The sequence below is a fragment of the Oncorhynchus keta genome, chromosome 23 (assembly GCF_023373465.1).
Source record: "Oncorhynchus keta strain PuntledgeMale-10-30-2019 chromosome 23, Oket_V2, whole genome shotgun sequence".
Taxonomy (NCBI): domain Eukaryota; kingdom Metazoa; phylum Chordata; class Actinopteri; order Salmoniformes; family Salmonidae; genus Oncorhynchus; species Oncorhynchus keta.
Genome location: NC_068443.1, coordinates 20,474,312 through 20,498,123, shown reverse-complemented (window position 1 = coordinate 20,498,123; position 23,812 = coordinate 20,474,312). Strand labels below are relative to the sequence as shown.

General features: G+C 46.5%; 1 protein-coding gene across 2 annotated transcripts; it reads right to left on the bottom strand.

Annotated features, from left to right (window-relative positions):
- Window positions 1-128: 128 nt before the first annotated feature.
- On the bottom strand, window positions 129-21,887 carry LOC118401969 (RB1-inducible coiled-coil protein 1-like). Of its 2 annotated transcripts, none has more exons than XM_035799699.2 (23): window positions 21,496-21,887; window positions 19,955-20,087; window positions 19,714-19,840; window positions 19,359-19,529; window positions 17,462-17,664; window positions 13,460-13,877; window positions 13,097-13,267; window positions 12,713-12,897; window positions 12,341-12,527; window positions 12,086-12,167; window positions 11,894-11,958; window positions 11,680-11,783; window positions 10,977-11,109; window positions 8,936-10,863; window positions 7,300-7,492; window positions 6,129-6,237; window positions 5,596-5,911; window positions 4,970-5,024; window positions 3,570-3,617; window positions 2,066-2,124; window positions 1,697-1,824; window positions 1,264-1,352; window positions 129-1,067 (listed from the first exon to the last, which is right to left on the bottom strand). In XM_035799699.2, the coding sequence occupies exons 2-23, from the start codon at window positions 20,023-20,025 to the stop codon at window positions 990-992; spliced, it is 4,920 nt and encodes a 1,639-aa protein (XP_035655592.1). In that variant the 5' UTR covers window positions 20,026-20,087; window positions 21,496-21,887; the 3' UTR covers window positions 129-989. The 2 variants fall into 2 exon arrangements, with proteins under 2 accessions (XP_035655592.1, XP_035655593.1); XM_035799700.2 differs by having other exon boundaries at window positions 1,264-1,334.
- Between the last annotated feature and the right edge of the window lie 1,925 nt (window positions 21,888-23,812).

The following is a 23,812-nucleotide window of genomic DNA, read 5'->3' as shown; positions in this document are numbered from 1 at the left end:
ATCTTTTTAAAACATTGTCTATCTGTCATGTCTTTATGTCTATATTTTGTGTGTAAATATTTTGTAAACCACCAATGCTCTTACAGGTGAGTATTTCAGTTATGTATAGAAAAAACAGTGCAGTAAAGTTTTTTGGGGTCAATCTTTTATTGTTTCAAAACTCTAAACTCTTTTACAATACAGTCATTTATTGTTACTTGTGTAATTTGAATGATGGGTAATGTACAATGTCATCCAGTAATGAAACACGGTCACAAGCAAAGTATTCCATTCTACATATCAATATTCTATGATAGCGGGAATTTGAGCTGTTGTAGTTCATTTTTATGTATTTATTTTGTTTGACAGCACAATTCCTTCCCTTTTGAATCAACAAAAAGCGTTGTTTTTTTGAAAGTGCGTTTTCAAGGATTGTAATGACGACTGCTTTCACCAGTCGGCTAAAATGTACATGTCAGTATTAACACAGGGCCATACTGCGCTGTGAGTAACAAACAGCATTGACTACACTTCCAACTACGACATTTAACTGGATAAGTGAAATCAAAGAAAATATATCAATATGCATGCCATGAACATTCCTTCATAAACATTTATAATAAATGTATATTTTCATTTGTTGTTGGTAATGATACAGTATTCTCCACAAAGAGGACAAATGCTGATAATGAATGATAACTAAATATATAAACATCCAAATAATTTTTGTTCAATTTACACACAGGTATTAAAGGCGTTCTGCCAGTATTTAGGGCCATGCCCTAATAAAGAAATAGTGTTTGGTCCACAATAACAAATCTTCTGGATTAAAAAGAGAGAGGGCTGATTCGATGTTGAACTGAAAGCCCAAATAATAGCATGATTATTATATTTTTTTTCTTCCATTTTCAAGTTGATAAGAGATGTATTTATGAATTATGTATGACGTGAGAGTCTATTTCAAACTTTATTCAATATAAACATACATTTTAGCTCATAACTTGGCTATATTATACTTTCTTGTTCCATGAAACAGCTTTCACCCTGTAGAACTTGGTGCCCAAAGGAACTTTGAACCGGTTTTGAGCCTAAAGGAAACAGTCACCACATAGATATTCTTAAAACGTCACCATTTGATTGTTGATTATTTTAGTTGGTTATTCATTTACTATTATAATGATCATTTTACCTTCTTTAATGACAATCTATATTAAGAAAAGCTACTGTGCTATACTACTGGACTATTAAGTGACTATTACAATTCATTACCTATATACTAATTACCTTTTTCGCCTGGCAATATTCCTTCTCCATCACTTTTCCAAGAACCCACGGCCGTCTTGAGGCTCCTGATGCTGAAGTAAACATAGGATCTGTCAGTGATTGACAGAATAAAACCAATACAATCAATACACACAAACATTTTGACATAGGTTACTCCAATTCAGTTGTCCAAGTTAATCAATTCACCAATAGTTAGAATTTGTAAAGAGGAGATAAATGCTTGTTTTTGCACAACTTGTTCTACAAAACATATATCTTATTTTATACAATAACTTTGTATAATTGTATATTTTATATTGTATGCAACTTTGTCTCTACGCAACAAAAGTTAAAATTGTATATAACTTTGTATATTATAACTTAGTAAGTAAATATTCTATAATAACTTAGCTACATATTGTTTTTTAAGTATAGGCTATGATGATTGTCTGACCTGGTTTGAGGTCCAGGGCAGTGAGGGACTCGGAGTGGAGGAAGTACAGGGTGGGACCCACGGTGAACAGTACATAGTTGTCATGCCTTTCATCAAGGATGATCAGAACCAAGTCACCAACCTGGAAACTGAAAAGGACAGAGGTCAACCTTGACACAAAATGGTGCTAGATACTAGATACAACAAAAGGATGAACCAGATATTAAGAGACAAAAATGAAATAAAAAACACAAATAAAAAAACTTTGATGTTCATACTGCTGAAAAACAGAGACTTGCTGGATACATTTTTTACAAAGGAGAAAATGTACAAGCTCTGTATCTACACACTCTACACATCAGCACTTATGTGGCAATCTTATAAGCTTACTCTCTGATGGCGATTTTCTCTGAATGCCGTGACGACACCGAGGACATGCTTTGAGACATCTACAAAGAGAGAAAGGTAATGGTTGTTATGAGTGAGTATGATCTTCTTGACACTGCTGGTCATGGATGCTTTCCTAGTCTGACTGATCTTTGCATGGCAGCTGTCAATACCACCACTGTATGGCGTGAAATGTATTTGCTGGAACATATACATTTTGGCACTTATTTTGATGCCACTATGTGTGCAATAGTGGTGCAATATGTTTAACTGCCTGAAGGACTGTATTGATTTTCCTTTTGATGAAGGAAGTTACTGTTCGGGCTCAGAAATCTCCTAGGTCTGCTGGACAGGGACATAAGCTTTGATGCTACTGCCATCTAGTGGTGCTGTGGTAAAATAGACTGGGGTACACTGACAATACCTGCGTCTAAGCTAAATTAATTAAAATGGGATATACACTAACACAGTTTATTAGGTACTCCACCCCATTCATAAAAATGGTTAGCTCCAACAGACAGTGAGTCATGTGGCTTGCTATATAACACAGGCAGACAGGCGGAGAGGCATTCAGTAACTGCTGGCAAAAATCGTGTAAGCTAATAGGCGGGTCACAAATGGGCAAATAACAGCGCAGCACAACAGTGGTGTGCAGAACAGCATCTTGGAACGCACAACTCGTCAGTCCTTTTCAAGGACGGGCAATTCCAGCAGACGACCATACCGGGTTCCACTCCTATCAGCTAAAAACAAAAAGCAGCAACTCCAGTGGCACACTAACACCAACACTGGACAATTGAAGAAAAGAAAAACAGAATCCCAGTTCCTGTTGCATGATGCTGATGGCAGAGTCAGGATTTGGCCTAAGCAGCATGAGTCCATGGCCCCATCCATCCTGGTGTCAATGATACAGGCTGGTGGCAGTAGTGTAATGATGTGGGGAATGCTTTCCTGGCACACGTTAGGTCCCTTGATATCAATTGAGCAATGTTTCCATGCCCTGAAGAATTCAGGCTGTTCTGGAGGCAAAGGGGGGTCCAACCCAGTACAATATGGGTGTACCCAACAAACTGGCCAATGAGTATATATCCATAACTAACAAGGCGATAGTAAACATGCTGTCCCCCACAAATGATGCAGTGCCAATTAGTGACAATTCAAGCTCAAACGGTACAGGAGATACGGATGCCAAATTTTTTGAATTTCAGTTGATTCCTATAGGACCCCCATTGGGTCTATCAGTGTAACTTTGTAAAAGACGTATGTCTACGGCAAAACGCATCATTCACCCAAGTTTAATGAAAATCGGGCCGGTGTTGTCTGACATATCGCGTGTGACTAACTAGACATATGCACAGTCCCCTCCCCGATTTCATTGTGGGGGACATGTATCAAGAAATGGCTATATCTGGTTGTTTTTTTGCCTTAGAACAGTTAAACAATTACATTATATTAAAAGCAACATTTCCACATTTTCTAATCAGTCATGAAATTGAATCAAACCTACCAGTCTTTGACTGAGGCGCTTGTTTTCCTCTTCCTTCATATGTAAAGTCTGAAATATGACACCACACATTAGGACAAACAACTCAAGAACAACCCATATAAAATCAGCAAAAAAAGAAACGCCCCTTTTTCAGGACCCTGTCTTTCAAAGATAATTTGTAAAAATCCAAATAACTTCACAGATCGTCATTGTTAAGGGTTTAAACACTGTTTCCCATGCTTGTTCAATGAACCATAAACAATTAATGATCATGCACCTGTGGAACGGTCATTCGGACACTAACAGCTTACAGACGGTAGGCAATTAAGGTCACAGTTATGAAAACTTCGGACACTAAAAAAGCCTTTCTACTGACTCTGAAAAACACCAAAAGAAATATGCCCAGGGTCCCTGCTCATCTGTGTGAACGTGCCCGAGGAATACAGCAAGGAGGCATGAGGACTGCAGATGTGGCCAGGGCAATAAATTGCAATGTCTGTACTGTGAGACGCCAATGACAGCACTACAGGGAGACAGGACGGACAGCAGATCGTCCTCGCAGTGGCAGAGCAAGTGTAACACCACCTGCACAGGATCGGTACATCCGAACATCACACCTGCGGGACAGGTACAGGATGGCAACAACAACTGCCCGAGTTACACCAGGAACGCACAATCCCTCTATCAGTGCTCCGACTGTCCTCAATAGGCTGAGAGAGGCTGGACTGAGGGCTTGTAGGCCTGTTGTAAGGCAGGTCCTCCCCAGACATCACCGGCAACAACGTTGCCTATGGGCACAAACACACAGTCGCTGGACAAGACAGGACTGGCAAAAACTGCTCTTCACTGACGAGTCGCGGTTTAGTCTCACCAGGAGTGATGATCGGGTTTGTGTTTATCGTCACAGGAATGTCAGTGTTTTGCCATGGCCAGCCAAAAGCCCAGATCTCAATCCCATTGAGCACGTCTGGGACCTGTTGGATCAGAGGGTGAGGGATGGGGCCTTTCGCCCCAGAAATGTCCGGGAACTTGCAGGTGCCTTGGTGGAAGAGTGGGGTAACATCTCACAGCAAGAACTGGCAAATCTGGTGCAGTCCATGAGGAGGAGATGCACTGCAGTACTTAATGCATCTGGTGGCCACACCATTTTGACCCCCTGTTCAGGGACACATTATTCCATTTCTGTTAGTCACATGTCTGTGGAACTTGTTCAGTTTATGTCTCACTTGTTGAATCTTATGTTCATACAAATATTTATTTACACACGTTAAGTTTGCTGAAAATAAACGCAGTTGACAGTGAGAGAACATTTCTTTTTGTTGCGGAGTTTAGATCCTGTTAGTATTGTAATTCCTCATTCAATGAGCCCAACTTCCTCTAGTTCCTTTTAGAAGATTTATGTCATAGAGGTGTCTACTCACCCTCTCAAGTAACAGTATCCGCTGTTTCTCCTCTGACATCATCAGGATGTTATCGCTGATAAGGAAACAACGGACGAATAGTCAGATCACTGTGGTGACAGCTTTTAACACATTTGAGAATCATTCAAACAAATTCTTACTCTGAAATATGAAGATTCAACAAGCATAAATATGAATTTAGAGGGACCTTCTCTGGGGTAATAATGATTACTAGCCTGCTTGATTGTAGTTAAAAGTAAAAAATAAAAATAAATAACTTACATTTTCCAATCCTAGCCTCCCTTGTTCTGTCTTATTTGTCCTCACATTGTCCATCCTTGTCTGGCCATCTCTAACAAGTACTTTCAACATCCTTCTTAATCTTTTACACATTAAAACTGACATGCTACTACTATCTTCAACATTATTCTTTGACAGCTTACAACTTCTATTCATAAATTGGTCTAATGCCTTTCAAAGGCCGCCGCTGTCCTCAGTTCAACCAAATACCATTAGACAAATATTTTGACAAGTAGATCTGTCAAAGCTTAACTTATTTCTATAAAATGACAGATTCATTGCGATGTTAGGGGGTTGTTATGAGTCACTGTTTATTGGACTATTTATTTTGTTTGGGAGATGCTTACTGTACGGTCACCATACTGGCCTCTACAGCTGAGTCCACCTTGTCGTCCTCTCTGATGGCGGCCACAGAGGCCGGTCTGTCTGTGTCAAGGAAGGGCTCCGAGTAGCAGGCTCCAGCCCCAAACTCAACTTCAGTCCCAGGACCAGGACAATGCCCAGGTCCAGGCCCGGCTCCAGTGGGCTCCAGAGCTAAGAGGTTAGGGCTGTAGTAGGCCGAGGACACCAGGGCGGTGCTGCGCAGCCGGTTCAGGTCCTCCTCCAACTGCTTCTTCTCCTGCATGACGATGGCCCGGTCTTCAGACAGTGTCTCTATTAGACCTGGAGACACACAGTGAACATATCAGGATGAATGGACTGCAGCCAGACTGACTTTCAATACAATCAACCAACATATTCAAGGATTGAACGAACCACAAACCAATAACAGCATAGAAAATGCAATCTAGTTTCAGTATATCCAGCACATTAAGTTTTCAGAAGGCAGAAATCATTCTGTTCTCTCATAGTGTCATAACTGTACGTGTCTGTCCTGTACCTTTGTCCTTCTCCTGTTGCTGGGTAACCTTCCGCAGCTTCTCTGTCAGATCATTGATGATCTGTTCCTTTTTCAGCTTCTCTCTCGTCAGCACAGTGTTGAAGTTAGTCTGGGGAGTGGGGAATTAAGGCTTTCAGATACTGCTACTGCATTGTCTGGGAGGTAAATTAACACACAGCGAGGCAGTCACAGGGGACAAAGAACTACCAGACAGGTGACAGGCTCAGTGAGTCAACTGAGGGTTGAGTCATGTCTCAGAACAATAGACCACAATCAAGCCTGCTCCCTTTAGCATAAGACCTTAGGCTAGCTAGGAGGACCTTAGGCTAGCTAGGAGGACCTTAGGCTAGCTAGGAGGACCTTAGGCTAGCTAGGAGGACCTTAGGCTAGCTAGGAGGACCTTAGGCTAGCTAGGAGGACCTTAGGCTAGCTAGGAGGACCTTAGGCTAGCTAGGAGGACCTTAGGCTAGCTAGGAGGACCTTAGGCTAGCTAGGAGGACCTTAGGCTAGCTAGGAGGACCTTAGGCTAGCTAGGAGGACCTTGGATTTGGCTACCAAGCCGATAATTATTATAATAATTTATAGAAATAGTACAAAAATATATATTGGCAGAATGTGTTCTCACCAATGTTTCTAACGGCTTTTTACTCCCAACAATATGGTTAAGGCCTAACCAAGTTACACCAAGAGGGTCACACACAGTGGCCAGTATCATATTCCCATTTGGACTGCTCCCCAGCAAGCAAGATGACATGAGAACACTGTGCTCTAATTATAATACACACATACTGCTCCACAGACCTGCTTCATTAAGGGGTGACTAAGACTTAGTAGTAGTGATGTAATGGAGTATTTGAATAATTTTAGATATTGGTCACTAGTGGTCAGTTTGTTTGCAGTTGCCAGTGGATCACAATTAGACCTACTTAGAGGAAAGCTAATTGGAGACAAATGCTAAAAAACTGAAACATTTGGCTAACAATTAGATAAAAGCTAAACATTTTAGGCAGACAAACTACAGAGTATATGATTTAAATTGTACTGTATCTAGATAGGTGCTGCTCCTAGATAGGTGCTGCTCCTAGATTTGGTGCTGCTCCTAGATTTGGTGCTGGTCAATATTGACAGAGGAAGCTTCTGATGATCTGGGGAGGACTATCCTAACACTGACCTGTTGTTCTGCAATGAGGGAGGTCTTGAGGTTCTGCATCTCCTCGTTCTTCCTCCTCTCCAGGAGCTCCAGCTGGGTGTGCAGCGAGGCTGTCTCCTGCTGCAGATGCTCCTGCAATGCAGAGTCCAGGGAGAGAGGAGCCCCTGCATCAGACCCCCGACCCTCTGTCTGTACCTCCGACATCCCTGCCTCTCTGAGGGACACACACAGACACAAGTAACAGGCAGACAGACACAGACACAAGAAGCAGGCAGACAGACACAAGAAGCATGCAGACAGACAAGAAGCAGGCAGACCGACACAAGAAGCAGGCAGACCGACACAAGAAGCAGGCAGACCGACACAAGAAGCAGGCAGACAGACACAAGAAGCAGGCAGACAGACACAAGAAGCAGGCAGACAGACACAAGAAGCAGGCAGACAGACACAAGAAGCAGGCAGACAGACACAAGAAGCAGGCAGACAGATAGACACAAGAAGCAGGCAGACAGATAGACACAAGAAGCAGGCAGGCAGATAGACACAAGAAGCAGGCAGGCAGATAGACACAAGAAGCAGGCAGGCAGATAGACACAAGAAGCAGGCAGGCAGATAGACACAAGAAGCAGGCAGGCAGATAGACACAAGAAGCAGGCAGGCAGATAGACACAAGAAGCAGGCAGGCAGATAGACACAAGAAGAAGGCAGATAGACACAGAAGCAGGCAGGCAGATAGACACAAGAAGCAGGCAGGCAGATAGACACAAGAAGCAGGCAGGCAGATAGACACAAGAAGCAGGCAGGCAGATAGACACAAGAAGCAGGCAGGCAGATAGACACAAGAAGCAGGCAGGCAGATAGACACAAGAAGCAGGCAGGCAGATAGACACAAGAAGCAGGCAGGCAGATAGACACAAGAAGCAGGCAGGCAGATAGACACAAGAAGCAGGCAGGCAGACAGACACAAGAAGCAGGCGGGCAGAAAGAGACACGGGCAGACAGAGAGAGACGGGCAGACAGAGAGAGACGGGCAGGCAGGCAGACAGGCAGGCAGACACAGGCAGGCAGACACACAGGCAGGCAGGCAGGCAGGCAGACAGACAGACAGAGACACAGGCAGGCAGGCAGACAGACAGAGACACAGGCAGGCAGGCAGACAGACAGAGACACAGGCAGGCAGACAGACAGACACACAGGCAGACAGAGACACAGGCAGACAGAGACACACACACACCAGGTCAAAATATATACTAACTCCTCACAACTTAAAAACTCACGTTAATCCCTTTGGCAACAGGTATGTCAAAAACATCCAACCACATGCACACTTGACACAGTATACTGTACAAGCACTGGTCTCCCCTAGCATTTAACACTTAGCAGTACCCCAACCCAAAATGCAGCTATGCCACATTACAAAAGTGCTATTTTCAGCGTATACTACAGCTCACTGAAGTCAACACAGACTGAAGTCTGGGTGGGATTCACTCAAATGTTTGCTATATTAGATACAGTATATCACATGGAGAAGCTAATGTCACAGCTAATAATGATCTGTATAAATAGTTACCTTGTTCATTACAAGGCAAATGACATGTTTACAGCAAATCACTGTTTAATGCAAGTAGAGAGCAGTGGGGCATTCATCAGCTCTTACCTTTCAGAGGATTGTCTTTCCTGAAGGTCACATTCAAGTTGCCTAATTTTGTCTGACAGTCTTTTCTCCATCTCCTCCTTCTGTTGCTTTAAGTCTTTAAAGTCATCTGGTACAGCAGCCTTCAAGGCCTTCTCTTTCTCCAAACGTTCCTGGGTTGTTTGTGTGTCCTGCTCTATTCTTTTGGCGAGCAGGTCGTTCTCCACCTGCAAATGGCAGATAACAGTCCTTAAGTGTTGTTCCTGCTCCTCAGAACTCCCCCTCTGCTTCTCCTTATCTTCGCACAGTGCCACTGTCTGCAAGTCCAGGTCTCGCTGGAGGTTCTGCAGCTGCTCAACGCGGCTCCTCTCGGTGTCCAGGGTCTGCTGCTGCAGGGCGGTCAGCTCTCTGTGGAGTTGGTTCCTCTCCTCTTCGTGCCTGTCCACCAACTCAGAGATACACTGGTCCTTCTCCATCAGCCTCCTCAGCTCAGCCAGGTCGGTCTCGTACTCCTCGTTCCTGGCCTGCAGCTGCCTGTTAACCTGGGCTAGCTGTTCGCTGAGGGACTGGGTCTCAGCCTCCACAGTGGCCTTCTCCACATTGGCCTCCTGCTGCCCCTGCTTGGCCTCCTCGTACAGCAGCCTCACCTCCTCTGTCTCAGACTCCTTCAGGGCCAGCTCCACCTCCAGCTTGCAGCGCAGGTCAGCCAGCTCGATGACCCGGGCTTCCAGGTCCCTCAGCTGGCAGTCCCTCTCTGTCAGGGAGGCGGTGTGCAGGTCAGTGACCTCGCTCAGCTTGGCTCTGTTCTCTGTGGCCAGATGCTCCAGGGCCTCCTGATTCTCCCGGGCCAGGGTATCTAGCTGGGCCTGGTGCTGATGCCTCATCCTCTCCTCCAGCTCCTGCAGGTGGGACTGCTGGGCCCCCTCCAGATCCTGGCGGATCTTCTGCTGGCCGCGCTCGATCTCAATGTGCAGCGTCTCCAGCTGGCTGGCCAGGGAGTCTCTGGAGGCAGCCAGGGTCTGCACCTCTTGGGCCTGATCGCTGATCTTCTGCTCCAGGACCCTGGCCGTTTGAGTGTGTCCGTCCTCTGCCTCGGCCCAGTCCTCTCTCTCGACCTCCAGTTGGGTGAGCTCCTTCTTCTTGTGCTCCAGCAGCCCCTCCAGTTCCAGCATGGCCCGCTGCATGTCTTTCACAATGTTCTTGTTGACCTGGTTCTCTTCCATCAGGGCCTGAAGCTGATTCTCGTGGTCCTGCTGCAGGGAGAGTAGCTTGGCCTGGTGCTCCTCCTCCTCTCTCTTACGGATGGTGTCCACCATGTTGCGCACCTCAATGGTCATGGTCTTCAGGGCGAAGCCAAAGTCTCGCTGCTCTTTCAGCAGCAGGTCTCTGTGGCGGTACAGGTCATCCTTGACGCTCCGCAGGTTGGTCTGGGACTCCTCTGCAGCAGTGCGGTACTTCTCCATGCTCAGCTTTAGAGCGGCCATCTTAGAGTTCTCCCTCTCTAAAGTGGTGGTGTCATGCATGCGCTTGCTGTCGATGGCGTTGATGACCGAAGAGTACAGCGACTCCACCATCATCCCTGGGCTGGTGGGGTCGCTGATGGGGGTGGGCGAGTTTTCGATCACAAACTCGTTGACCGCCGACATGAAGTCTGACTCGGGGCTCTCAGCCAGGGAGTCCAGGTCCAGAGAACCGGCCTGCTGCAGGACAGGGTCCATGTTGGGGTGGCCAATGGTCTCAAAGTCGAAGGTTTGGGCGTCGATGCTGTCTGGGGACAGGTCCTCCAGCGTTGTGGGGCCGTGGCCAGGGAGGGGCTGGCAGAGTGGGCCCGGGAGACTGAGAGAGGATGGGGTCATGGAGGAGGTAAAGGTGGTCCCCGGGGTGCTGTTGGACCGCGTGGTTAATGGGGTCACCGCTGCCGTGGATCTCTGAGCACTCTGGCTGCACGACACCTGGAGGAACAGAAATGAGAAGGGGAGTGAGTGAAGAATATGCAATTAAGGGACAGTGATCTCTGTGCTTTGGGATTATTTCCAGTGCATATTCCATTGTAGATTGTGATTACCCTTTGTTCGCTCAGTAAGTCAGTGATAGTTCGAGACATCTCGTCCACACTGGCAGCTTGAGTAGCTAGCACCAACTGTTGAAGCATCTCCACGTGCTGGTGCAAAGGCTCAAAGTCACACAGTGTTGGAAGCCTGGGGAAAAGTACCAGGTTTATTGCACTGCATATTGGGTTATTGCGCTGCATATTGCGTTACTGCGCTGCATATTGGGTTATTGCGCTGCATATTGGGTTATTGCGCTGCATATTGGGTTATTGCGCTGCATATTGGGTTACTGCGCTGCATATTGGGTTATTGCGCTGCATATTGGGTTATTGCGCTGCATATTGGGTTATTGCGCTGCATATTGGGTTATTGCGCTGCATATTGGGTTATTGCGCTGCATATTGGGTTATTGCGCTGCATATTGGGTTACTGCGCTGCATATTGGGTTATTGCGCTGCATATTGGGTTATTGCGCTGCATATTGGGTTATTGCGCTGCATATTGGGTTATTGCGCTGCATATTGGGTTATTGCGCTGCATATTGGGTTATTGCGCTGCATATTGGGTTATTGCGCTGCATATTGGGTTATTGCACTGCATATTGGGTTATTGCACTGCATATTGCAACAGATAATACAGCCAAGTGTTCACAACTAAAACGTAAGGCAGGCATGCCTGGTTATTGCTTCACGATGCACGAGAGAAACCACGGCCTACCGGAGGAAAGGCTGCACCTCTGTAGGACAACAGGTCTTTAAGTACTGCAGGTCACCAAGGGAAATATCTGGAAGCTCAAAGTCAAACTTTCTGGGCTTTCGCGTCTACACGATAAAAGAGGGATAAACAACAAAAACAAGAGAAATATATTGGATTACAATATTTGGGGAATTAAATGGATGTTTAAAAAAAACACAATTGACTGACTACTTACGCAAAATGAAGTGGGGGGCCATGAGTCAAGTCCTCTAAACAAGCGATTTCTGAGAAAAGATTTCCCTGCAAAGAGGATCACAGAGCTTTATGTCAGCTCAGCTGTTGGTAGGAATGAACGTATGTTAATTTCAGAGGGGACACTCGTTAAATATCATCAAATATATATATTTTTTTAAATAAAGGAACTTACTGAACAACTTGCCAAACGTTTCCCTTTTATACTTCTCAGTCTCATAGAGACGTTTTCCATCCTTCACGAGAGCACAGGCCCACTGAGGAGAGAGAGAAGAACAGAAGAGCACAATTTACAACATTTTCCCTCCAATTTCAGTTTCACCGCATATCTGTAGGCCCAGCTGGAGGTTGAGGGTTGTTGGAACTGAGGGGAGATGTGGGTTGGGATTGGGTTTTGAGAAGTGGTCACACGATGGTCCTGTGCTCTGACCTCTCTGTAGTGGCCTATGAAGATCTTCCTGCGGACCACCTCCACCACGGCCAGGCAGTACATCTGAGGCACGGTGCTGAGGGCGTCCACCACCCGGACCCTCTCCATCAGCTCTGTCAGCAGCCTCAGCAAGGCCTGCAGCTTCTCTCCGTCCTGATCCGCGTGCAGCATCACATAGCAGCACCATCTACATTCACAGTGGTCAGGATGCTTTAGCTTGGCTGAGTTAGCATTATTTCTACAGTGTTAGCTTAGTTCGTTTCGTGCTTTCAGTGACTGTATTTGACCAGTTACACCTCTGGATTCAGTAGAGCAAGAAGATGCACGGAGAACATCCTAATAAAACATGACACAGATGAACAGGCGTCTTACTTGAGTCGAACTTGTAGGTTGTTCGCCAGTTCCTGTTTGGCAGTGGTACACTTCTGTTTGATGTCCAGCAGCTTCCGGTGGTTGGTCAGCATGATCATCAGCTGGTTGGCGTGACTAAGACACAGGTCAGGCAGCACGGACGTATCCTTCAGGTTCTCAGCACGCTTCTGATTAGCCAGAAATCCCTAACAGCCAATAGATTGATTAATAGGGGAGTTTAGTTAGATTTCATGTACACATTTTCAACTAAAAGCTTGATTGTAATATACCGTAAATAATTTTATCAAGTGGTCACTTGAATGATTAGGCACATTTCTATACCGTGTTTTTCACTATTGGCATTTGGTGCAATAACATAATTTAGATAAGATTTATTTTGCTTACCTGAGCAAGTTCCTTCTGTTCATTGACCAACTTGTTACAGCTTGCTATCATTTGGTCTAGAGCGTATAACCTGTCTTCAAGCCCTTTGATGGCTTTCATGTTCTGATTATCCAGTTTGGCTATCGTGTCTCGACATTCCGACAAGAATGGTTGAATGATCCGTGGGTCGAGCTGAAATAGAAAGGATGATGTGGCTCCATCCGAACTGTTTCTGAATAAACTCTCATAACAGACTGTGGACTCATGTTGATACAGAATTACACTGGAGTCATGGCAAGGCCACTGAGAGGCCTATTCAGTCACACAAATACAGACAGGCAAAGAAAAGACAACATACGGACACAAACAACAACAGTGACTCACTCTATTGATGGAGTCAAAGCATTTCCTCACAACTGATTCCACGTCATTGGGCCGGTCTTGAACGTTGATCCAGTCCAGCAGTGTGACGTTGAAGGACGGGGGGTTGGCCCTCTCTGGAGAGTCTGCCTCCTGAAGAGCTGCCCTCAGCCCACTACTGTCAGTCATCTCACTGCCTTCCTGGGCTTGGGCGGTGTCGGGTGAGCCCCCCGCCCCCGGAGCACAGACTGACGTAGGTAACTTGGTGGAGCTCCTTTGTGTTTCGGTGGGGGTGGGGCAGAGCACAGAGTCAGTAGACTTCTCCTCCTCGGAGTCCTTGGCAGGAGTGGAGCAGGACTTCTCTAGACATTCTCTGTAGCTGTGGCGGGTCAGACACTCCAGTAGGGGGATCTTGGCCATGACTGAGACTGCTGTCCCCAGTCTAGAAAAGGACATGCCAAATCTCAGTTCACAACCATAGACCAAGAGAGCGACAGACAGACAGACAGAGAGAGAGAGAGGGGCAGACAGACAGACCGAGAGAGAGAGAGGCAGACCGAGAGAAAGAAAGAGAGAGAAAGGGACAGACAGACCGAGAGAGGGACCGACAGACCGACAGAGAAAGAGAGAGAGACAGACAGAAAGAGAGAGATATACCGACAGAGAAAAAGAGCGAGAGAGACAGACCGACAGAGAAAGAGAGAGAGAGATAGACCGAGAGAGAGAGAGACAGAGACAGACCGAGAGAGACAGACAGACCGAGAGAGAGAGAGAGAGAGAGAGAGAGAGAGACAGACCGAGAGAGAGAGAGAGAGAGACAGACCGAGAGAGAGAGAGAGAGAGACAGACCGAGAGAGACAGACAGACCGAGAGAGAGAGAGAGAGAGACAGACCGAGAGAGACAGACAGACCGAGAGAGAGAGAGACAGACAGACCGAGAGAGAGAGACAGACCGAGAGAGAGAGAGACAGACCAGAGAGAGAGAGAGAGAGAGAGAGAGAGAGAGAGAGAGACCGAGAGAGAGAGACAGACCGAGAGAGAGAGAGACAGAGACAGACCGAGAGAGAGAGAGAGACAGACCGAGAGAGAGAGAGAGACAGACCGAGAGAGAGCTGGAGAGAGACCGCTAGAGAGAGACAGACCGAGAGAAAGAGAGAGAGACAGACCGAGAGAAAGAGAGAGAGAGAGGGACAGACAGACCGAGAGAGGGACAGACCGAGAGAGAGAGAGAGAGGCAGACAGACCGAGAGAAAGAGAGAGAAGGGACAGACAGAACGAGAGAGAGGCAGAGAGAGAGAGAGGGGCAGACAGACAGACCGAGAGAGAGAGAGAGACCGACAGAGAGAAACAGGCAGAGAGAGAGAGAGACCGACAGAGAGAGCGAGAGAGAGACCGACAGAGAGAGAGAGAGACCGACCGAGAGAGAGAGACCGACAGAGAGAGAGAGAGAGACCGACAGAGACCGAGAGAGAGAGATAGACCGACAGAGAGAGCGAGAGATAGACCGACAGAGAGAGAGAGACCGACAGAGAGAGAGAGAGACCGACAGAGAGAGAGGGAGAGAGGCCGACAGAGAGAGAGAGAGAGAGAGGCCGACAGAGAGAGAGAGGCCGACAGAGAGGCCGACAGAGAGACCGACAGAGAGAGAGAGACCGACAGAGAGAGAGAGACCGACAGAGAGAGAGAGAGAGAGACCGACAGAGAGAGAGAGAGAGACCGACAGAGAGAGAGAGAGACCGACAGAGAGAGAGAGAGACCGACAGAGAGAGAGAGAGAGAGAGACCGACAGAGAGAGAGAGAGAGAGAGAGACCGACAGAGAGAGAGACCGACAGAGAGAGAGAGAGAGAGAGAGACAGACCGAGAGAGAGAGAGACAGACCGAGAGAGAGCTGGAGAGAGACCGCTAGAGAGAGACAGACCGAGAGAAAGAGAGAGAGACAGACCGAGAGAAAGAGAGAGAGAGAGGGACAGACAGACCGAGAGAGGGACAGACCGAGAGAGAGAGAGAGGCAGACAGACCGAGAGAAAGAGAGAGAAGGGACAGACAGAACGAGAGACAGGCCGAGAGCGAGACAGGCCGAGAGCGAGAGAGAGAGACAGGCCGAGAGCGAGAGAGAGAGAGACAGGCCGAGAGCGAGAGAGAGAGAGACAGGCCGAGAGCGAGAGATCGAGACAGGCCGAGAGCGAGAGATCGAGACAGGCCGAGAGCGAGAGATCGAGACAGGCCGAGAGCGAGAGATCGAGACAGACCGAGAGAGCGAGACAGACCGAGAGAGCGAGACAGACCGAGAGAGCGAGACAGACCGAGAGAGCGAGACAGACCGAGAGAGCGAGACAGACCGAGAGAGCGAGACAGACCGAGAGAGCGAGACAGACCGAGAGAGCGAGACAGACCGAGAGAGCGAGACAGACCGAGAGAGCGAGACAGACCGAGAGAGCGAGAGCGAGACAGACCGAGAGAGCGAGAGCGAGACAGGCCGAGAGAGCGAGAGCGACAGACAGGCCGAGAGCGCGAGCGACAGACAGGCCGAGAGCGCGAGCGACAGACAGGCCGAGAGCGCGAGCGACAGACAGGCCGAGAGCGCGAGCGACAGACAGGCCGAGAGCGCGAGCGACAGACAGGCCGAGAGCGCGAGCGACAGACAGGCCGAGAGCGCGAGCGACAGACAGGCCGAGAGCGCGAGCGACAGACAGGCCGAGAGCGCGAGCGACAGACAGGCCGAGAGCGCGAGCGACAGACAGGCCGAGAGCGACAGACAGACCGACAGACAGACCGAGAGCGACAGACAGACCGAGAGCGACAGACAGACCGAGAGCGACAGACAGACCGAGAGCGACAGACAGACCGAGAGCGACAGACAGGCAGGCAGACAGACAGAGAGACAGACAGAGAGAGAGCGACAGACAGACCGAGAGCGACAGACAGACCGAGAGCGACAGACAGACCGAGAGCGACAGACAGACCGAGAGCGACAGACAGACCGAGAGCGACAGACAGACCGAGAGCGACAGACAGACAGACAGACCGAGAGCGACAGACAGACAGACAGACAGACAGACAGACAGACAGACAGACCGAGAGCGACAGACAGACAGACAGACAGACCGAGAGACAGACAGACCGAGAGACAGACAGACCGAGAGACAGACAGACCGAGAGACAGACAGACCGAGAGACAGACAGACCGAGAGACAGACAGACCGAGAGCGACAGACAGACCGAGAGCGACAGACAGACCGAGAGCGACAGACAGACAGACAGACCGAGAGCGACAGACAGACAGACAGACAGACAGACCGAGAGCGACAGACAGACAGACAGACAGACCGAGAGACAGACAGACCGAGAGACAGACAGACCGAGAGACAGACAGACCGAGAGACAGACAGACCGAGAGACAGACAGAACGAGAGACAGACAGAACGAGAGACAGACAGAACGAGAGACAGACAGAACGAGAGACAGACAGAACGAGAGACAGACAGAACGAGAGACAGACAGAACGAGAGACAGACAGAACGAGAGACAGACAGAACGAGAGACAGACAGAACGAGAGACAGACAGAACGAGAGACAGACAGAACGAGAGACAGACAGAACGAGAGACAGACAGAACGAGAGACAGACAGATCGACCGAGACAGAGAAAGAGTGTGTCTTAGTTGGTAGAGCAAGGCCCTTGCAACACCAGAGTTGTGGGTTTGATTCCCACGAGGACCAGTATAAAAGAAAAAAATGATAATATGAAAATGTATGCACTTAGTACTGTAAGTCAGTCTGGATAAGAGTGTCTGCTAAATGACTAAAATGAAATGAACATAATTAGTTGATGTGCCACACACAGAGAACTATAACCTGATACGGCCCTTTATCTGTGAGATACATTCATTTAACCTGAATAATTCATTGAAATTGAACCTATTGACTGAAGTATCACAGCAGGCCAACACATCCAAATTGCATTATTCACCCCCCACCCCCTTTCCAATTGCATTGAACTTAAAATGTATGCAGCGAGTCACTTACTTTGTCAGTTTCAATTTGATATCCTCAAAGTCTTGTTGATAATTAATGTATGCCGTGTCAAATTTCCACAGTAGCTTCTGATAGGACAGCGTGCAGTCATCCAGGTTGGCCATGATGGCAGCCCAGCCTTGGTGTTGGAGGTGTTCATCATGAACCAGGCGTTCGCAGAAAGAGCAAAGTTTCTTGGCAACTTCAAACATTTCCTAGAGAAGCATAATAAAAAGGTAGTCAGAAGTTTGATCACACTAAAAATTTGATTAGCTACACTGCCCTTCTCTCAGCACATTTCAAAGCTCCAGACTCAAGTTAAATCTAGACTTGGTTTGCTCTATTGTAATCGCTCCTCTTTCACCCCAGCTGTCAAACTAACCATGATTCAGATGACCATCCTACCCATGCTAGATTACGGAGACATAATTTACAGATCGCAGGAAAGGTTGCTCTCGAGCGGCTACATGTTCTTCACCATACAGCCATCAGATATCCACCAAATCAAAGTTTATTTCTCACGTGCTTACTTACAGGCTCTAACCAATAGTGCAACAAAGGTATTAGGTGAACAATAGGTAGGTAAAGAAATAAAACAACAGTAAAAGACAGGCTATATACAGTAGCGAGGCTATAAAAGTAGCGAGGCTACATACAGACACCGGTTAGTCAGGCTGATTGAGGTAGTATGTACATGTAGATATGGTTAAAGTGACTATGCATATATGATGAACAGAGTAGCAGTAGTGTAAAAGAGGGGATTGGCGGGTGGTGGGTGGGACACAATGCAGATAGCCAGGTTAGCCAATGTGTGGGAGCACTGGTTGGTCGGCCCAATTGAGGTAGTATGTACATGAATGTATAGTTAAAGTGACTATGCATATATGATAAACAGAGAGTAGCAGCAGAGTAAAAAGAGGAGTTGGGGGGGGGCACACAATGCAAATAGTCCAGGTAGTCATTTGATTACCTGTTCAGGAGTCTTATGGCTCGGAGGTAAAAACTGTTGAGAAGCCTTTTTGTCCTAGACTTGGCACTCCAGTACCGCTTGCCATGCGGTAGTAGAGAGAACAGTCTATGACTGGGGTGGCTGGGGTCTTTGAACATTTTTATGGCCTTCCTCTGACACAGCCAGTGCTCCTTAAAGGACACATCACTGCACTCTATACTCCTCTGTATATGGGTCATTTCTGTATGCCCGTCACAAGAACCACTGGTTGATGCTTATTTACAAAACCATCTTAGGCCTCACTCCCCCCTATCTGAGATACCTACTGCAGCCCTCATCCTCCACATACAACACCCGTTCTGCCAGTCACATTCTGTTAAAGGTCCCCAAAGCACACACATCCACGATCGCTCCTCTATTCAGTTCGCTGCAGTTAGCGACTAGAACGAGCTGCAAACACACTCTCAAACTGGACAGTTGTATCTCCATCTCTTCATTCAAAGACTCAATCATGGACACTCTTACTGACAGTTGTGGCTGCTTCACGTGATGTATTGTTGTATCTACCTTCTTGCCCTTTGTGCTGTTGTCTGTGCCCAATAATGTGTGTACCATGTTTTGTGCTGCTACCATGTTGTGTTGCAGCCTTGCTATGTTGTTGTCTTAGGTCTCTCTTTATGTAGCATTGTGTTGTCTCTCTTGTCATGATGTGTGTTTTGTCCTAAATATTTATTTATTTTTAATCCCAGCTCCCGTCCCCGCAGGAGGCCTTTTGCCTTTTGGTAGGCCGTCATTGTAAATAAGAATTTGTTCTGAACTGACTTGCCTAGTTAAATATAGGTTGAATAAAAAATAAAATACCCTTATTTTAATATCGAGCATGGTAAAACAAGGTAGAGCGACATTGATGGCTTATTTTGAGAATGTAGTAACTAGACCAGAAAGCAACAAAACATTTACCACAGCAAGTTGTGTTCGCGAGGCAACGGTGTGAAAGACTGCTGGCATCATTAGTGACTCCTCCACCTTGAGCTCCATCTCATTCTCAATAGAGAAGGTGGTTTTCGGGATAGTCGGAGCCCGGTCACACAAAATCATCTCTTTGTTGAACAGGAATATGGGGTTGGTGTCCTGGGAAACAAAATCAATGTGTCAACTTTGCACATCTGGAATTATGACGTCCTTTTTTTTTTGTCTTTCACAGAAAACTGCCATCAATCAAGTTAAAACCATCTCCTTTCTGCAACACAATCCACACCAAAAACAGACAATCACCTCCAAAAACACACAATAATTCCAAATGATGCAAATTTACCGTGCCAGCACTGTAGCTGCAGACACGCCTCTCTGCAACCATACACTCCCCTCCATTCACAACCAGGACTTGATGCTGGGTTGCAATCTTGTACTTGACCTGGATGGCATGTTTGAGGTCCAACACTCTGCAAGAAGACAGGTTCAGAGAATGTTTTAATTTCCGCACAAATTACATTTTCCATAGAGACTAGTAGAAAATGGATAAGGATAATCTGAAAGATTAAATAAATGGGTCTTACGTTTGGACAGCAAGTTCTGTGTCAAATGTCAGAGTGCTTCCATTGTTGACCTGGAATACATACAACTTCATGTTGAATCCTCCAGCGATCTTCACACTCTTTTATCTTGATCATTTAGTCATTCAACACCATCCTGTGAAGATAAAAATATGTATTAATAGCTAGGTATTTACTTTTGGTTGTGATTTTCTATACTGTTTACTATTCATACTACTGGAAGCTACCTTGGAGATTTATTGACACATAAACCACAATCTCTAGCTAATTTTCTTTGAAAGACAGTGGTCCTGTACAGGTAAGAAAACTAATCCCAAAAAGATCATGGATGGTTCGAGACCTGAATGATTGGCTGACAGTTGTAGTATATGAAAAAACATTTATATTTACTGGTCTAATTACGTTGGTAACCAGTTTATAATAACAATAAGGCACCCCAGGGGGTTGTGATATAAGGTCAATATACCATCGCTAAGGGCTGTGTCCAGGCACTCCGCGTTGTTTCGTGTGTAAGAACAGCCCTTTGCCTGGTATATTGTCCATATACCACACACCCTTGGACCTTATTGAGAAGATAACTAAAAAGCAGCCACACATGTGGAGCTTCTAACCTAAACTAATTCAGTAGTTGCTTGAACTCAACTAAAGAATGTTTATTTCAATTTGATAGCATCTGGCTAGTTCCAAAATGAATAGACGCTGCTACTTTCCTAGTTGGGCAAACGTTCATTGTCCAGCAAAATTATTATCAGGCGAAATGTACAATTAGACACTCACTAACTAGGCAGTCAGGGGGGTTAGCTACAGGCTGAGTCATGGTGGCTACTAGCTAGCAAGCAAAAGCTAACGTCGGCGAACTACATTGTAAACAAGATTGAGGACGCCTGTCTCACATTGAAACTGGTCTAGAAACAACAAGCAATATGGCTAGATGCCAACTAAATTAGAGGTTTGATCAGCCAAACACAACAGACACGTAAAACATTTGAAATACGCCCGAGCTAGCGAACACACTGTGTACGTTAGCAAACTAGCTAAAATGGCACGCACCATCGGGGATAACTAAATTGTCTACATGTGAAACATGCCCGTATGGCTCTCCGCGGATCAAATACGAAGCCTTGACACCGTCGGCGGTGGCTAGCAAGCTTTAACGTTATTAACTCGCTATGCCTGCGTAATAGACCATTAACGTTCGTAGCTAACGCTAGCCAGCTATCTTGAAGTCAAGGTTGGACAAAATAAAAGGCAAAGAAAAGTACGAACTAAAGACAAGTTTATATCGATATAGCTATTTGGTTAATGAACTAACTAATACATGTCTTAAATCCCTTTCCTCTGATGCTTCTCAGGAACTTAGCGTTGGCAGACGTTGCCTAACCACTACCTACTGTTAGCTAGTTTAGCTAACGTTGGCTAACTAACTAGCGTTATATTTCTGCAAGTTTACAACCATGACAGTGAATGGGTCCGCAAAGTGCCCTCTCCTATTTATATAAATGTTACATGACTGACATGTGTCTAACAAGAAGACAAACTCTTACCTTTTTTGTTTAATCCCATCTCCTCCTCCACCATGGCGAGCTACCGGTAGCACGCTAACTTAGCTGGCTAGCTTGGTTTAGCTTTAACGGCATCGAGTTAGCTGACGTTACAAGCTAGCTGGATTTAGAAAGCTAGCCGACAATATAGCTAGCTGTGTGGAATGATTAGCTAGTCTGACTCAATCTTAGTTTTTACGATCGATTCATATTGCTATGTAACTACACATTTGCATGGTTTGTTGCGGGTATCTTTTTTGCCCAGGGTTATGTGACAAGACTTAAGGTTTATTTCAAGTAACGTTAGCTAGCAAGCTAACACCCTACTCAGCAGCTGTGTTTTGTTGTTGTCTTCGTCGTCACTGCACAGCAAGGTGCATTCTGGGAGAAGAAAAAGTAATGGCTGTGTTTTTGCTGCAACATGTGAAGGGGTGTGGTAGAGAGGCTCCACATAAACTGGGGACCTTTAATTAATTATCTACCCCACCAATTTGATAATCCAACGACAAACACATATGGCATTGTATGTAGAGATTGCTAACTCTCCACCTCCAATACATATTTTACATTTTATTTTTTTTATTTTTTTTTATTTCACCTTTATTTAACTAGGTTGGCTAGTTGAGAACAAGTTCTCATTTGCAACTGCGACCTGGCCAAGATAAAGCATAGCAGTGTGAGCAGACAACACAGAGTTACACATGGAGTAAACAATTAACAAGTCAATAACACAATAGGAAGAAAAAAAAAGTGGAGTCTATATACATTGTGTGCAAAAGGCATGAGGTAGGCGAATAATTACAATTTTGCAGATTAACACTGGAGTATATTATAGTGGTATATTGGTGTGCAAAAGAGCAGAAAAGTAAATAAATAAAAACAGTATGGGGATGAGGTAGGTAAAAATGGGTGGGCTATTTGCCGATAGACTATGTACAGCTGCAGCGATCGGTTAGCTGCTCAGATAGCAGATGTTTGAAGTTGGTGAGGGAGATAAAAGTCTCCAACTTCAGCGATTTTTGCAATTCGTTCCAGTCACAGGCAGCAGAGAACTGGAACGAAAAGCTGCCAAATGAGGTGTTGGCTTTAGGGATGATCAGTGAGATACACCTGCTGGAGCGCGTGCTACGGATGGGTGTTGCCATCGTGACCAGTGAACTGAGATAAGGCGGAGCTTTACCTAGCATGGACTTGTAGATGACCTGGAGCCAGTGGGTCTGGCGACGAATATGTAGCGAGGGCCAGCCGACTAGAGCGTACAAGTCGCAGTGGTGAGTGGTATAAGGTGCTTTAGTGACAAAACGGATGGCACAGTGATAAACTGCATCCAGTTTGCTGAGAAGAGTGTTGGAAGCAATTTTGTAGATGACATCGCCGAAGTCGAGGATCGGTAGGATAGTCAGTTTTACTAGGGTAAGTTTGGCGGCGTGAGTGAAGGAGGCTTGGTTGTGGAATAGAAAGCCGACTCTTGATTTGATTTTCGATTGGAGATGTTTGATATGAGTCTGGAAGGAGAGTTTACAGTCCAGCCAGACACCTAGGTACGTATAGATGTCCACATATTCAAGGTTGGAACCATCCAGGGTGGTGATGCTGGTCAGGTGTGCGGGTGCAGGCAGCGAACGGTTGAAAAGCATGCATTTGGTTTTACTAGCGTTTAAGAGCAGTTGGAGGCCACGGAAGGAGTGTTGTATGGCATTGAAGCTCGTTTGGAGGTTCGATAGCACACTGTCCAAGGACGGGCCGGAAGTATATAGAATGGTGCCATCTGCGTAGAGGTGGATCAGGGAATCGCCCGCAGCAAGAGCAACATAATTGATATATACAGCAAAAAGAGTCGGCCCGAGGATTGAACCCTGAGGCACCCCCATAGAGACTTCCAGAGGACCGGACAGCATGCCCTCCGATTTGACACACTGAACTCTGTCTGCAAAGTCATTGGTGAACCAGGCAAGGCAGTCATCTGAAAAACCGAGGCTACTGAGTCTGCCGATAAGAATATGGTGATTGACCGAGTCGAAAGCCTTGGTAAGGTCGATGAAGACGGCTGCACAGTACTGTCTTTTATCGATGGCGGTTATGATATCGTTTAGTACCTTGAGCGTGGCTGAGGTGCACCCGTGACCGGCTCGGAAACCAGATTGCACAGCGGAGAAGGTACGATGGGATTCGAGATGGTCAGTGACCTGTTTGTTGACTTGGCTTTCGAAGACCTTAGATAGGCAGGGCAGGATGGATATAGGTCTGTAACAGTTTGGGTCCAGGGTGTCTCCCCCTTTGAAGAGGGGGATGGTTGCGGCAGCTTTCCAGTCCTTGGGGA

Excerpts from the sequence above, each read along its gene's own strand:
- LOC118401969 (XM_035799699.2), bottom strand. The coding sequence starts at position 20,025 with ATGAAGTTGTATGTATTCCAGGTCAACAATGGAAGCACTCTGACATTT. Across the intron at positions 12,168-12,340 it reads TCATAGGCCACTACAGAGAG|TGGGCCTGTGCTCTCGTGAA; the intron begins GTCAGAGCACAG and ends CTCTCTCCTCAG. Across the intron at positions 10,864-10,976 it reads ACTTACTGAGCGAACAAAGG|GTGTCGTGCAGCCAGAGTGC; the intron begins GTAATCACAATC and ends CTGTTCCTCCAG.